This window comes from Colobus angolensis, unplaced genomic scaffold (genome assembly GCF_000951035.1).
Source record: "Colobus angolensis palliatus isolate OR3802 unplaced genomic scaffold, Cang.pa_1.0 Scaffold222, whole genome shotgun sequence".
Taxonomy (NCBI): domain Eukaryota; kingdom Metazoa; phylum Chordata; class Mammalia; order Primates; family Cercopithecidae; genus Colobus; species Colobus angolensis.
The window spans coordinates 1,705,383-1,718,409 of record NW_012115400.1 but is presented as its reverse complement, the minus strand read 5'-3'; the positions used below and the strand labels follow the sequence as shown (position 1 = coordinate 1,718,409).

Sequence of the window (13,027 nt, the reverse complement as noted above, 5' to 3'; positions counted from 1 at the left end):
GGGTGCTTACAGGCTGGGGCAGAAAGGGGAAGTGACAAAAACATAAGAGTTGCCCATACCCTGCCCTCCATCTCTCCTCACCCTCCAAGCAGACGAAAAGCATCAGTGCCTTGCTGCCCAGACTGCCTTGAGCCTTTCCCTCTCGTCTGCCATCTCTTTCTGAGTGTCTTCCTTGTGTGGTCCCTATGTCTTGGGTCCCTGATCTCCCTTGGACTAGGCTCCCTGGGGTGATAGTAGGAAGAATCCTGAGGTGGCGGGGAGGGGCCATCTTGCAAAAGAGAAGTGCAGCTCATTCTCTCCCAGACCACATCCTGTGCCCCCTGTGCCCTGCCTCCTGCCTGAACTCCCTTCCGCTCCTAGCTTTTGTCCCCGTCACCGCCTACCCCATCAGAACTCTGAGAACTGGGTCTCCACCCCCTTCGTCCACATGCGCACACACAAACACATTTGCCGACGCAGAGAAAGCGGGCAGGTGGAGGCGAGGCTGGGAGAGGCAGATGCCGTCCCCCCACCCTCTCTGGAACCGTTATCTCCCAGGCCAGGGCTTCTGTCTGTGTACCAGGGTTGGGCAGAGAGGAAGAGAGAGGGGTCCTGGGGCATCAGGCTGTCATCCACCATGGTAAACACGGGGCCTACCAGGGACAGAACCTGACAAATTGTTTCTACTTCATTTCCTGTCACAAGACTTATTTCCTTGGGGGATATACCCTGCTTCTCCTCTGCTCTGCTTGCTTTTGCTGCCTGCCCCTCCCTGAGAAGGGCCCTCGGAGAAGCTCACCAGGTCTGTGGTCTGGGACTCCCCCTCAAGGGCCCTGGGCCCCTCCCAGGACAGGCTGGGCTGAGGAAACAGAAAGGCAGGCTTCTCCAGGTCTAAGCCGTTAGTGGCTCCATGCTAGAGGGAATCCCAAGACTGCCAGCCTCCGCATAGCAAGGCAGTGCTCCAGATAAGAGGGCGATAGTAGACCCCAGCCCCCTCCCACACTCTCCACCCTCGCCATGCCTGAGATGCTCACACAGTTGCTGATCTCTTGAAGCCTGTGTCAGTAAGAGACGAAGCAGAACGGGGCTGCTAGGGCTGGCAGACGGTAGTAAGGATGCCTGCCCTGGGCCAGGGGAGCCCGGATGGGAGGGACCTGGGAACTCCAGCTCCCATCTCCAGCCAGGTCTTCTTGCCCTTCCCTCCCAGCCCTTGGGAATCGGTAACTTTGTAGTTCTTTGCACCTGGCTTGCTGGTCCTTGGGGCTGGCGAAAAACTCGTTGGGTGTCGGGGACTTAATCTCTAGAACCGAGATAGAGTGACCTGGGGTTTCTCCCCTGTTGAAGACACACTGGAGTAGGGAAGAAGGGCTCTGAGGAGGAATGGGCTCTTCCTGCAGGTTGCCCCAGGAGTTTCCTATATTCCTTCCAGGAGCCCCCCAGCCCCTCACTTCACTGTTTTCCCATGAGCACCGACCCCGCCTCTGACCTTCTGTTCACCCCACCTGGCATCTCCCAACAGGAACCGCAGGAGTTAGAGACTCCAGCTGCTCTCCAGGATAGCCCTCCATTGACACTGCAGCATTCCCCAACCCCCAAGTCTGAGGCTTCTCCAGCCCAGTGATGCGAAGGCCCTTGCCTTCCCTTTGCCATTCTGGTCACGCCTGGAATGTGCTCCCATTGGCAGAAGGCTTTGTTATCTCTCCCGGGAGGCCACACTGATGGCCTTGAATCTTTAGGTGTGGACGTTAGGGAGTGGACAGCCGGCTATAGGGGGAACTCAAGGTCCTGTCCGGGGCTGGGGCTTTCCACAACTCTCCCCTGACATCTGCTTTCCCTAGACCTGTCCCGGAACCGGTTTCCCGAGGTGCCCGAGGCGGCGTGCCAGCTGGTGTCCCTGGAGGGCCTGAGCCTCTACCACAATTGCCTGAGATGCCTGAACCCAGCCTTGGGGAATCTCACAGCCCTCACCTACCTCAACCTCAGGTAGGGAGGCCGAGCCAGGGTTGCATGGGAGCGTGTCCTTCTCAGTCTCAAGTACTACTGAGTAACCCTCTCAGTGACCCTGAGAGGATGGCAGTGCTGGGATGCCATGCCTGGGGAGCCAGCCCGCTGCCTTTCTCCCTTCCACAGCCGAAACCAGCTGTCATTGCTGCCACCCTACATCTGCCAGCTGCCCCTGAGGGTCCTCATCGTCAGCAACAACAAGCTGGGAGCCCTGCCCCCTGACATCGGCACCCTGGGAAGCCTGCGACAGCTTGTGAGGATGGGGACAGGGCCAGGAAAGGGGCCCCTGAGCCAGGCAGCAGGGACCTTCTGGGGGAGGTTGGGGAGGGCCTGGAGCAAAGACAGAGACAGGAGGGTGGGTTCTGCTGAGCCTGGTCCCATGGCCCCTTCCCACTGCCTTTCTGATACCAGGACGTGAGCAGCAACGAGCTCCAGTCCCTGCCTGCGGAGCTGTGTGGCCTCTCTTCCCTGCGGGACCTCAATGTCCGGAGGAACCAGCTCAGTACACTGCCCGAAGGTGAGGAGAATGAAGAACTGGAGAGGAGGTGTTTGTGTGTGCGTCCCAGTCGGCTCAGGCTGCGGTAACAAAAACACTGCAGACCGGGTGGCTTATACATGGCAGGCATTCATTTCTCTCAGTTCTGGAAGTTGAAGTTCAGGATCTGGGTGCTTCCACGGTCAGCTTCTGGCGGGGCGCTTTTCCTGGCTGCAGACTGCCGGCTCCTCGTGGTACTCCCCAATGGCGGAGAGTAGAGACAGCCTTCTGGGGCCTCTTTGATAAAGGAGCACAAATCTCACTGATGAGAGCTCCACCCTCATGATCGCAATTCCTTCCCTAAGGCCTCGCTTCCTAATCCCATCACTTTGGGGGTTGGGTTAGAATTTCAGCAGAGGATTTTTTGGGGGACACATTCAGTCCATAACAGTGTATGTGCTTTGAAAAAGTTACAGGCCGGGAATCTTCAGAGGAGAATTACACTTTCATTGCCCAGGCTTTTGCAGTATATAAAACAAACTATAAACAATCTGATTTGATCTTGACCTAGCAACCCTCTGAGGCTGGCAGGGCGCAGATGAGCAGCTCTGTTAGAAATGTGGACATAGGCACAGAAGGGGAGCTGGTGGGCGTATCAGCTCCAGGTAGACTGGCAAGGTCAGAAGGGGCCTTCAAGGTCACCCAGCAGCCCTGCTCACCCCAGCAGGGGCTCTCAAACACCTGAGTCAGGGGATGCTCTGCCACTCTGCCCAGAGATGCCGGGGCCAGTGCCAGGGCCCAAGGGGCCGATTTAATGAGCTCGCTGTGATGCCACTCCAAAGCACGCATGCCTTTTCAGCAGGCAACAGCATATGTTTGTGTCTGTATGTGTTGTGTGTGTTGTTTATGTTTTGTGTGTGTTTGCACGTGTATGTGTGTGTCTGTGTTTGTGTGTTGTGTGTGTGTCTGTATGTTGTGTGTGTGTTGTATGTGTTGTGTGTTATGTCTTTGTGCGTGTGTGTTTGTGTCTGTTGTGTGTGTGTGTTGTTTGTGTCTGTGTTTGTGTGTATGTGTGTGTGTATGTGTGTATGTGTGTGGTTTGTGTGTGTGTGTGTGTGTGTATGATTCCTGTGTTTTAGGTTGGGACCAGGTAGATGCAGGTGATGTGACTAAGATCTGGGGCCATCTCTTAGGGATTTAATGGCTTCATGAGGAGAGACAGTCATAGGGAAGTTTCGTGGGCAGATTCCCCGGACGGGGGCTAGAGGGAGGTGGCACTGAACTCTGCTTGGGGCCTGGGGAAGACTTCACCGGAGATGCAGGCGCGGTGGGAGCCGGCCACTGAAGGAGAATTCCCCACCCTTCTGCATCCCGGCAGAGGACCCAGCATGTGCAAAGCATGGGGTTAGGAAGGCGAGCCAGGTGTGGCAGGAAGGCCTGTGCCGTGCTCGAGTGTGAACTTGGTTTTGAAGAACAAGGAGGGAGTGAGGTGGTCATCCACTTTCCCTGTCTCCCCACTCCTTGACCCTTTCTGCACCTGCTCTCTTCCTTCCCAGTCAAAAGGGGTAGGAAGGGCTCCCTCTGGGCCATAAAAAGAAACCCCAGCAAGATGCCCCAGGGACAGAGGCAAGAGCAATGAGTTCCATGAATCTGGGATGTCTGGAAAGATCCACTGAGGTGGTGACGCTTGAGCTGAACCTTGAAAGACACGTGGATGGGGAAAATGGAGTTCTCCCAACTGAGCAAACAGCACCTGGGAAGGCTCAGAAGCCGAGGGCCCGGAGGGGTGGGCAGTGAGGTGGGAAACGTGCGTGGAGCCAGGTCATGGAAGCCTTGCTCGTGCTGGGTTAGGGAGCTGTGGTTTTTATTCTGTGCCTAGGGCCACCATGAATCCAGACTGTGCCTTTTTAGGATGAGCAAAAGGCATCTTTCCCTGTGGGCAGGCAGCGCTTCATGCAGGGTGCAGTGCTGGGCCCATGCTGGGGAGAGGGGACTCCCGGGCAGGCACAACCCGCTCAATGTCGGCAGCCCTGGCTGCATGTCATGGGAGGTGTTTGAGCAGGGTTTGTGTCTTGTGCTGATCATTTGAAAATGGAGGGTGGGTTCGAGTGTGGAGTGGGCAGGCGAGGAGACGAGGAGGGACAGACAGGGCTGGGCGGGACCTGACGTCCGCATGGGCCTTCCAGGGGAGGCTAAGCCGATGTCCGGATGGGCCCTCTCAGGGAAGCTCGCTTAGACTGTGGACCAGAATCGCGTGGAAAGAGGAGCAGGGAGGTTGTTCCGGGGAATGACTTGAGCCACCCAGGGGAGACGCTGTGCTAGGCCCAGGGTGACTAGCCAGCCGGAGCCAAGGGCAAGGGAGTGAGCGTGAGGCCCCAGGCCTGAGCACGCTCCTAACTTTTCCCTTGCCCACCCGCTCCAGAGCTGGGGGACCTCCCTCTGGTCCGCCTGGATTTCTCCTGTAACCGCGTCTCCCGCATCCCGGTCTCCTTCTGCCGCCTCAGGCACCTGCAGGTCATTCTGCTGGACAGCAACCCCCTGCAGAGCCCACCTGCCCAGGTGAGGCGGGGGCCTGGGGGGCCACAGGGACAGGGGTGTGGCTGGGCAGGAGTGGGGTTGGTCCCCTTGGGCAGCCGAGCAGGATCCGGGGAGCTGCCCTCCCTGCCAACTCCCCAGCATGTGCTGCCCCGCACATAGGTCTGCCTGAAGGGGAAACTTCACATCTTCAAGTACTTGTCCACAGAAGCTGGGCAGCGTGGGTCAGCCCTGGGGGACCTGGCCCCTTCTCGGCCCCCGAGTTTCAGTCCCTGGTAAGTCCTAGGTGGGGAGGAAGGAAACCCTGGGATACTGAATGCCCCTTCCTGGCCCCAGGTACCCCCTGCTTTCTGGCAGGAGGATGGGGGGCTGCTGTCCAGCATCAGGCTGACCAGATCTCCCTGGCTGGCCCCAGCCCTGCAGAGGATCTGTTTCCGGGACATCGGTATGATGGCGGGCTGGACTCAGGCTTCCACAGCGTTGATAGTGGCAGCAAGAGGTGGTCTGGAAATGAGGTAAGGGTGTCCTGTCCATGGGAAATTGGGGGTGTCAGCCCTGGGAGAGGACCGCTGAACTGGGGACCTCCAAATTGCAGGATACCAGGCAGAGGCTGGAGCTGTCCTCTTCCCTCTGCCCACCATCCCCGGAAAGGGCTGGCTCAGCAAAGACCCTGAGCTTAGTCCCACACAGGACCCCAGGCCCCGAGCCACCATGTGCAGAGAGGCCATCTCCCATCTCTGCCTCTGCCTTTACAGTCAACAGATGAATTTTCAGAGCTGTCATTCCGGATCTCAGAGCTGGCCCGGGAGCCCCGGGGACCCAGAGAACGCAGGGAGGACGGCTCAGGTGAGTAGCAGGGCTGGCTGGGAGCTGGGCTGGACCAGGGCCTGGGTCCCCACTCACTTCCTGACATGCTGGCCTCCCCAGCGGATGGAGACCCTGAGCAGATTGACTTCATCGACAGCCACGTCCCGGGGGAGGATGAAGAGCGAGGCACTGTGGAGGTGAGAGCCCAGCTGTGCTTCTCCCAAGGGAGGGGAGCTAGAGGAGGGGACAGGGCAGCCGTGGGCACAGGCCTGCTCTCAGCTGCTCTGCTGTTCTCCTGTTCTCTCCTTAGGAGCAGCGACCACCCGAATTAAGCCCCGGGGCAGGGGACAGGGAGAGGGCACCAAGCAGCAGGTATCCCAAGCCCTGAAACTGATGCCACTGCCTGATTCTCCCACCCCCCAGCCCCCTCCTTCCCTGACCGCAGGGTCTGCCCCTCTCACCCTGTCTTGGTCCCTCAGGCGGGAGGAGCCGGCAGGGGAGGAGCGGCGGCGCCCAGACACCTTGCAGCTGTGGCAGGAGCGGGAACGGCGGCAGCAGCAGCAGAGCGGGGCGCAGGGGACCCCCAGGAAGGATAGGTGGGGCCCAGGGCTGCCCGGGGCTGTTGCTGGACACTGAGCCCTGGAAATGGAGCCACCGAGCCCCGCTAAGTCGTTCTGCCTCGGGGCTAGCTGACCCCACCTCTCCTTGTTCCAGCCTCTTGAAGGCAGGGCTCAGGTCTGCTGCGGGAGGAGCCACCGCCATGTCTACTCAAGCCACGCACAAGTAGGTTTCCTGCCAGCATCTGGTCCCCACTCCTCTTCCCATGACCATCCCTCTAACTCCCTTTTGTCTCTCCTCAGCGGCCCGCCTAAGTCCAGTGCCTCCCAAGTGGGAGGTACAGCGGGGCAGGGAGCCCCCGCCCCTGCCCCCGCCTCCCAAGAGCCCCTTCCCATAGCTGGACCAGGTGGGACAGGGACTTTGGGAGGAGGATGGGGCCTGTGTTGGTGAGGGCTGGTTGGGAGAGAGGGACACAGAGGGGATGCCTGTCTCACCTGTCCCTGTCGCTATGTCCCTGGTTCTGGCCCCAGCAACAGCACCTGCTCCGAGGCCACTTGGCTCCATTCAGAGACCAAACAGCTTCCTCTTCCGTTCCTCCTCTCAGAGTGGCTCAGGTGGGTGTCCTGCCCTCCCCAGTGCTGACCCAGTGCTTGCTAGCAGCAACTGCTACATCACCCTTCTGCCCTGGGAGCCCTCTGGGTCTGTTGTACCTTTGTGTTGAAAATCCCACAAGCAAGCCGGGTGTGGTGGCTCACACCTGTAATCGCAGCACTTTAGGAGGCCAAGGTGGGAGAATCTCTTGAGCCCAGGAATTCAAGACCAGCCTGGGCAACATAGCGAGACCCCATCTCCATGAAAAAGAAAAAGAAAATCCCACAAGCAGAGAGGCAGGAGGTGTGGGTGCCAGGCCACCAGGACCCAGCTATAGAGTCAGTGGTGAGCAGTGGAGGCGGCCCCATGCCCCCCTTTTTCTCCTAGGCCCTTCCTCACCAGACTCTGTCCTGAGACCTCGGCGGTCCCCCCAGGTTCCAGATGAGAAGGACTTAATGACTCAGCTGCGCCAGGTGAGCAGAGCTGGGAGCTGTGTGGGCAGGGACCTGGGCCGGGCACCTCCTTGGGTTGCTGTCCTTGGGACCAGTGTCCCTCCACATCCTCCGTGCCCACTCTGGCACCTCCCCTGAGGACAGAAGGGGACAGGCACAAGTTCCCTGCTGGCCCTGAGCCCCCCACTCTCCCTGCCTCCCAGATACCTCTCCTTCCCTGACCCCTGCTCTATGCGGTCTACACTCCCAGGTCCTTGAGTCCCGGCTGCAGAGGCCCCTGCCCGAGGACCTGGCCGAGGCTCTGGCCAGCGGGGTCATCCTGTGCCAACTGGCCAACCAGCTACGGCCGCGCTCCGTGCCCTTCATCCATGTGCCCTCTCCTGCTGTGGTCAGTTGGGGCCGGGGAAGAGGTGGGGGATGGGCAGGGGCACCTGTGGCCTCTCCCTTACCACGTTTTCTTCTTTCACCCACCCCAGCCAAAACTCAGTGCCCTCAAGGCTCGGAAGAATGTGGAGAGTTTCCTAGAAGCCTGTCGAAAAATGGGAGTGCCTGAGGTATAGGGGCCGCTTTCTAAAGAGTGGTGGCATGCCGGGCTCAGCCAAGCGTGTGGCATGGATGGCGGGCTTCCATTCGCAGCGGGTGTCTGCTCTCAGATGGAGGCACAGGCTGCCCCTGCCCTGCCCAGCATGGCCCCTGCCCTGCATGCCCCCTGCCCTGCATGTCACCTGTCCTACATGTCCCCTGCCCTGCAGGCCCCATCTTGTCCTGCATGTCACCTGCTTTGCACACCCCCTGCCCTGCATGTTGCCTGTCCTGCACTCCCGCTGCCCTGCACTCCCCCTGCCCGGCACGTCGGCATGTGGGCATGGTTCTGGCCCCAGCACGTGAGGGCAGGGGTGGGAGGGACTGTCCTGCTGCTGACATCTGTCCCTTGTCCTTGTCCACCTGCTCTCCTCTCCCCCAGGCTGACCTGTGCTCGCCCTTGGATCTCCTCCAGGGCACTGCCCGGGGGCTGCGGACCGTGCTGGAAGCCGTGAAGCGGGTGGGGGGCAAGCTCCTACCGCCCCTCTGGCCCCCCTCTGGTCTGGGCGGCTTCGTCATCTTCTACGTGGTCCTCATGCTGCTGCTCTATGTCTCCTACACTCGGCTCCTGGGTTCCTAGGACCCAAAATCAGCCCTCCCTTACCCCTTTCCCTCCCCCCTTCTATTTATAAGGCCCCTGCTCCACCCGACCCCACCTGCGGTGCCTTCAGCCCTGACCAAAGACACTAGTGCACCCCCTTCACAGACACTGACCTCAGAGGCCCCACGCTGGTGCCCCCAGACCCTGGGCCCCCAGCCTCTGGCCTCCCTCCGGTAGCCCCATGAGTCCCCACCTCTCAGTGCTGACGGTGCCTTCATGTCCCCGCTGGCCCTGTCCCTGCTCTCTGTGCCCCATGAGGTGTGGCGGGAGCTAGGGTCTCCCCCTTCCTCCTGTGCCCTCCCCTTCCCCCTGAACGGCTGCTATGCGGGGGCTAAATTATCTCTATTTTGTAGAGAGGATCTATATTTGTAGAGGTGCGGGGCCCAGGCCGGGTCCCTGTCTCTGTGTATAAACTGTACAGACCGTGACCGTCTTGCCTGTGTGTGTATGTATGCGTGCGTCTGCTCCACGTGGCAGTGGCTGTGGCCATGGCTCTGTGCCCACCAGCATCTCCCTTCTGAGATGCCAGCGTCTCTTGCTCCCGGAGCCTCCGCCTCCCCCCGTGTCATCTCCCTTCTGTTATCGCAGACAGCTTTTTTGCGTCTCATTTGTCACGGAGCCCTGAGCACATGGTGATGCTCGGGTCTGCCCCCGACCCCCTGCCACAGGCCGGAAGCCACGGGGGGGGGTGGCCCTGGGGAAGCTAACCCGGCCCCTTCCCCCAGGAGTCACTGTGCCAGCCCCACCACATCCTGGAAGAGGAGGGGGCCCCGGGAAGGGGCCTCCCCTACATCGCTGCTGTCGTCCACGCCCTGCTGGACCGGCCTTAGGGGTGAAGGTGGGGGCAGGGCCCACCCCGCCTGGGACCCCGGGAGCAGAAGACGCGCCTGGGCTCCACGCTCTGAGACAAGCACTCGGTGAGGGCGGCCTGGGTCTGGGCCCCCTTGGCCTGCGGGCCTGGCTGCCTCTGGGACTGAGGGTCTGGGTGGAAGGTCCACGGGTGTCGCAGGTGTCGTGTCAGCTGCAATAAACAGAAGCCAGAAGCCCTCTGGGTGGCCCTCAGGTGTAACTGTGTCTGAGAGCACGCGGTCGCGGGATTGTTGGGGGGCCTCTGTGTCCGGAATTCACCGCCCGGTCGCCAGGGGGCGCCCGCGGGAGCCCGGCGGGGGCACGCGCCACGTGGCCGGGAGACGCACAGGGCGCCGGCGTCGCCGCGAGGCCTCTAGGGTGGGTTCGCCAGGAGGGCTGGTTCGCGCCGCGCCGCAGAGGGAGGCTGAGCGGGCCGGGCCGGGCGGCGGGGACACTGCGGTGCAGCCCTGCGCTCGGGAACGCGGAATGTTGCCCTGGTCGCCGCCACGGCGGGGCGCGGGCCCGGAGGAGGCGCCCGAGGGACCAGGCCTTGCGGCGGGCAAGGACCAGGGCCAGCCCTGGAGCTCCGGAGTGGACGCCCCCAGGGATCTGGGGACATCCCCATGGGACAGGTGAGGGGCTCGGCCGGAGCCGCGGGGGGACAACGACTGGGGACCTCCATGCCTTCACCACGCGCTCTGCGGAGGTTTCTCCATTGTCCTTGCCGGAGTTTGGGTCCCTCGGCCTCCCTTGCACCAGGCACCCTTGGACTCCAGGGGAAGGTGCGTGGGGGCGGTGTGACTGCAGCCTCAGTCCCTGCCCCTCCAGGCCACGGCCCCCATCCCGTAGCCCTTCCTGGACCTGGAGAGAGCAGCTGCCGCTGCGCCACCACCCGCCAGGCCCAGCCACTGAGCAACCCCCCGGAGCCCCAGGTAGGACGAGTCCTGCTGCCTCTACTACCCCCAAGAGCCTCTCTGACTCTGAGCCTGTTTTAATCCCCAAGTGTCCCCCCAGCTCCCCGTTCCCCCCAGGTGGCCTGGGAGGTGGACCCCTCGAGGATGACTCCACTAGCGCCCTGGGACCCCAAGTACGAAGTGAAAGCGGGCCCTCAGCCGGTGTGGGTGAGTTGAGGGCAAACCTGTGGGGCTGGCTGGGGTGTTCAGGGAGCTGCACCGTGGCCTGAGGCTCCAGTGGTCTGTCCTCCTCACCCTAGGGGGCCAACTGTAGCTCAGGAGCCTCGTTCTCAGGCCGGACGTTGTGTCACCCCTCGTTCTGGACACTGTATGAGGCAGCCTCGGGCAGGGGTCTCAGACCCGTGGCCCCTGCCACAGGGCATTGGAATGGACAGCAAGCGCACCCAGATGCAGGTACCTCCCTTGGTCCTCTGGGGGTACAAGGCTGCCCCAACTCCTCCCGGAACCAGTGCCCAGGGGTGGGAGCCCACAGCCTGCCACCCTAGTGGTGTTTCCTTCTAGGGTTCCCGGTAATGTGCTGTGAAGATGTCTTCCTCTTGGACCCTCTGCTGCCCCAGGGGCAGCGTGTCCCCCTGTACCTGTCCAAGGCCCCCCAGCAGGTGAGAGCTCTTCCCCCTCCCTGGCCTTACCCCAGCCTCCAGGCATGCCTGGCAGGAAACATGTCCCATTCTCTCTCCTCAGGTGATGGGCTCCCTGAAACTGCTGCCGCCGCCCCCCATTATGTCTGCCTGGGTCCTCCCCCGCCTGTCACCTTCCCGGGGCCCCTCCACCGCCTGGCTCAGTGGGCCGGAGCTGATCGCTCTCACTGGCCTACTGCAGATGAGCCAGGGGGAACCCAAGCCCAGCTCCTCTGTGGCTGCCACGCCCCCTGCTGGCCCCCCAGACCCTACCTCTGACCCACCAAGCCCCTGTGGTAGCCCCAGCAGTTCTCAGGGTGCTGACCTCTCTCTCCCACAGACCCCAGACACCCATTGTCCATAGCCTTCTCGGGGCAGAGTGGGCTGGTTGTGTTGACAATAAAGCAGTGTTGGTTTGCAAAACAGGCTCCATGTGGCTGGGAGCAGAGTAGGGCAAAGAGGCAGGAATGGGGTCTCTTTCTGTCCCACTGCAGATCACCCCCTGCTGTGTTAGGGGGAGGACGGGGGTATCCATGACCTAAGGCGTTTCTGGGCTGACCGGACAGAGCCCCTTTAATGAGTGAGTGGGTGGTCTGCATGGCAGTGCAGAGCTGAATTTATAGGAAGCAAGGAGCCATAAACTGCCAGGTGGGGGAGGGGGCACCTCACTTTTAGGGGGCACTAGCGGTAAGATCCCTGGTGCTCCCACACCTCTTGTGCTGGGGCTCCCGGAGTTCAGTTCTGGGCTGGGTAGGGTAGTTGTTTGGCTCAGAGGAGACAGAACGCACTGCAGGTGTGTGGGGGAGGGTGCCGGTCCACATGAATGTCACCATTGGTGGAAAGGTGGCCCCGCCACAGCCGACCTGAGACTCTAGAGATTCTTGCACAAACTCTGCAGAGAAACAGAGGATCAGGGCTTCAGCTGAGAAAGCCCAGAAGTGTGTAGTTTCAGTGGTTTGGGCGGGGATGGGTTCTAGAATTTTCTCCCATAAAATGGCCCAACTTCTTGGAGAACCTCCTACTCAAGACTTAGGTGCCACGGCTGGAAGGGACAGAGTGGGCAGAGACTCCAGCTTGTTGCCCTGCAGGTCACTTGTCCGAGGTGGCATCTGGGTCTTAAAGCCCCTCCCGTGGTGGGGGGTTAGGAGGCAGGGTGGGGGGCAATACAATACCACTTTCTCCTATCCCTCCCTCAACCACCCCCCAATCAGTCAGCAGGAGAGAGCTGCCTGGGTCTCGGGTCTCCTCACCGGCACCTCCGGGGAGTTCTAGAACTCAATGCCCCTGTAGCTATGCGGGCGGAGCGTGCAGGCCCTGGGGACATCACCAAGTGCCCCCAGAGAAAGGACCAGGTCCAGGTCGACATAGCTGAGGCAGCTTGTCAGGGGCTGTGGCCTGGCAGTGCCTGTTCGGAGGCTCTCGGGCCGATAACTTGATGCACACTTCCTCCCCAGCCAGCTCCGAGGGGGGCAGGAGCAGCGCTGAGCCCCTACCCATCCCCAGCCAGCCCCCACATCGTGATGGGCACTCCTTGACCTGGGTCCAGGCTCCTGAGCCCGGACTTGTAGGAATGGTCTGTATGGGCTTGTAGTCACTCCCCACTCCCTTGGTTATGTAGCCCCCACCCTGCCCCTTGGGGTAGGAGGCTGCTGCCCCCAGCCTCGCCAAGGTCTTGAGGGCTGCTTGCTCAATCCCCTCTCGCAGACACCCATGATGGCTCAGGCCACTTGACTGGGCCATGGAAGCCAGGGTCTCAGGGATGGGGAGTCTGAAGATGCTCATAGGAGGGTCCCTGAGCGCCTGGGCCTCATTGTGCCCGGAGAACTTTTTTTTTTTTTTTGAGACGGAGTCTAGCTCTGTTACCCAGGAGTGCAGTGGCTGATCTTGGCTCACTGCAACCTCCGATTCCCTGGTTCAAGCGATTCTCCTGCCTCAGCCTCCTGAGTAGCTGGGATTACAGGCATGTGCCACCACGCCCGGCTAATTTTTGTATTTTTAGTAGA

The 13,027-nt window shown here is 61.1% G+C and overlaps 2 protein-coding genes across 2 annotated transcripts in view; both read left to right on the top strand.

Moving 5' to 3' along the window:
* The window catches only part of LRCH4 (leucine-rich repeats and calponin homology (CH) domain containing 4), a 29,090-nt gene extending 19,445 nt beyond the window's left edge, over positions 1-9,645 (top strand). Inside the window, exons 3-19 of the mRNA XM_011943920.1 lie at positions 1,818-1,962; positions 2,110-2,236; positions 2,395-2,500; positions 4,881-5,017; positions 5,156-5,268; positions 5,409-5,508; positions 5,749-5,839; positions 5,921-5,997; positions 6,111-6,172; positions 6,280-6,396; positions 6,515-6,583; positions 6,661-6,764; positions 6,889-6,972; positions 7,337-7,422; positions 7,652-7,789; positions 7,878-7,955; positions 8,366-9,645. Coding sequence (XP_011799310.1) covers positions 1,818-1,962; positions 2,110-2,236; positions 2,395-2,500; positions 4,881-5,017; positions 5,156-5,268; positions 5,409-5,508; positions 5,749-5,839; positions 5,921-5,997; positions 6,111-6,172; positions 6,280-6,396; positions 6,515-6,583; positions 6,661-6,764; positions 6,889-6,972; positions 7,337-7,422; positions 7,652-7,789; positions 7,878-7,955; positions 8,366-8,563 — 1,832 coding nt within the window. The 3' untranslated portion in view covers positions 8,564-9,645. The remainder of the gene's footprint in view (positions 1-1,817; positions 1,963-2,109; positions 2,237-2,394; positions 2,501-4,880; positions 5,018-5,155; positions 5,269-5,408; positions 5,509-5,748; positions 5,840-5,920; positions 5,998-6,110; positions 6,173-6,279; positions 6,397-6,514; positions 6,584-6,660; positions 6,765-6,888; positions 6,973-7,336; positions 7,423-7,651; positions 7,790-7,877; positions 7,956-8,365) is intronic.
* Positions 9,646-9,659: 14 nt separating this feature from the next.
* Positions 9,660-11,447, top strand: SAP25 (Sin3A-associated protein, 25kDa). The gene is made up of 6 exons (XM_011943922.1): positions 9,660-10,065; positions 10,262-10,365; positions 10,448-10,554; positions 10,647-10,800; positions 10,909-11,006; positions 11,089-11,447. The coding sequence occupies exons 1-6, from the start codon at positions 9,920-9,922 to the stop codon at positions 11,386-11,388; spliced, it is 909 nt and encodes a 302-aa protein (XP_011799312.1). The 5' UTR covers positions 9,660-9,919; the 3' UTR covers positions 11,389-11,447.
* The last annotated feature ends 1,580 nt before the right edge of the window (positions 11,448-13,027 follow it).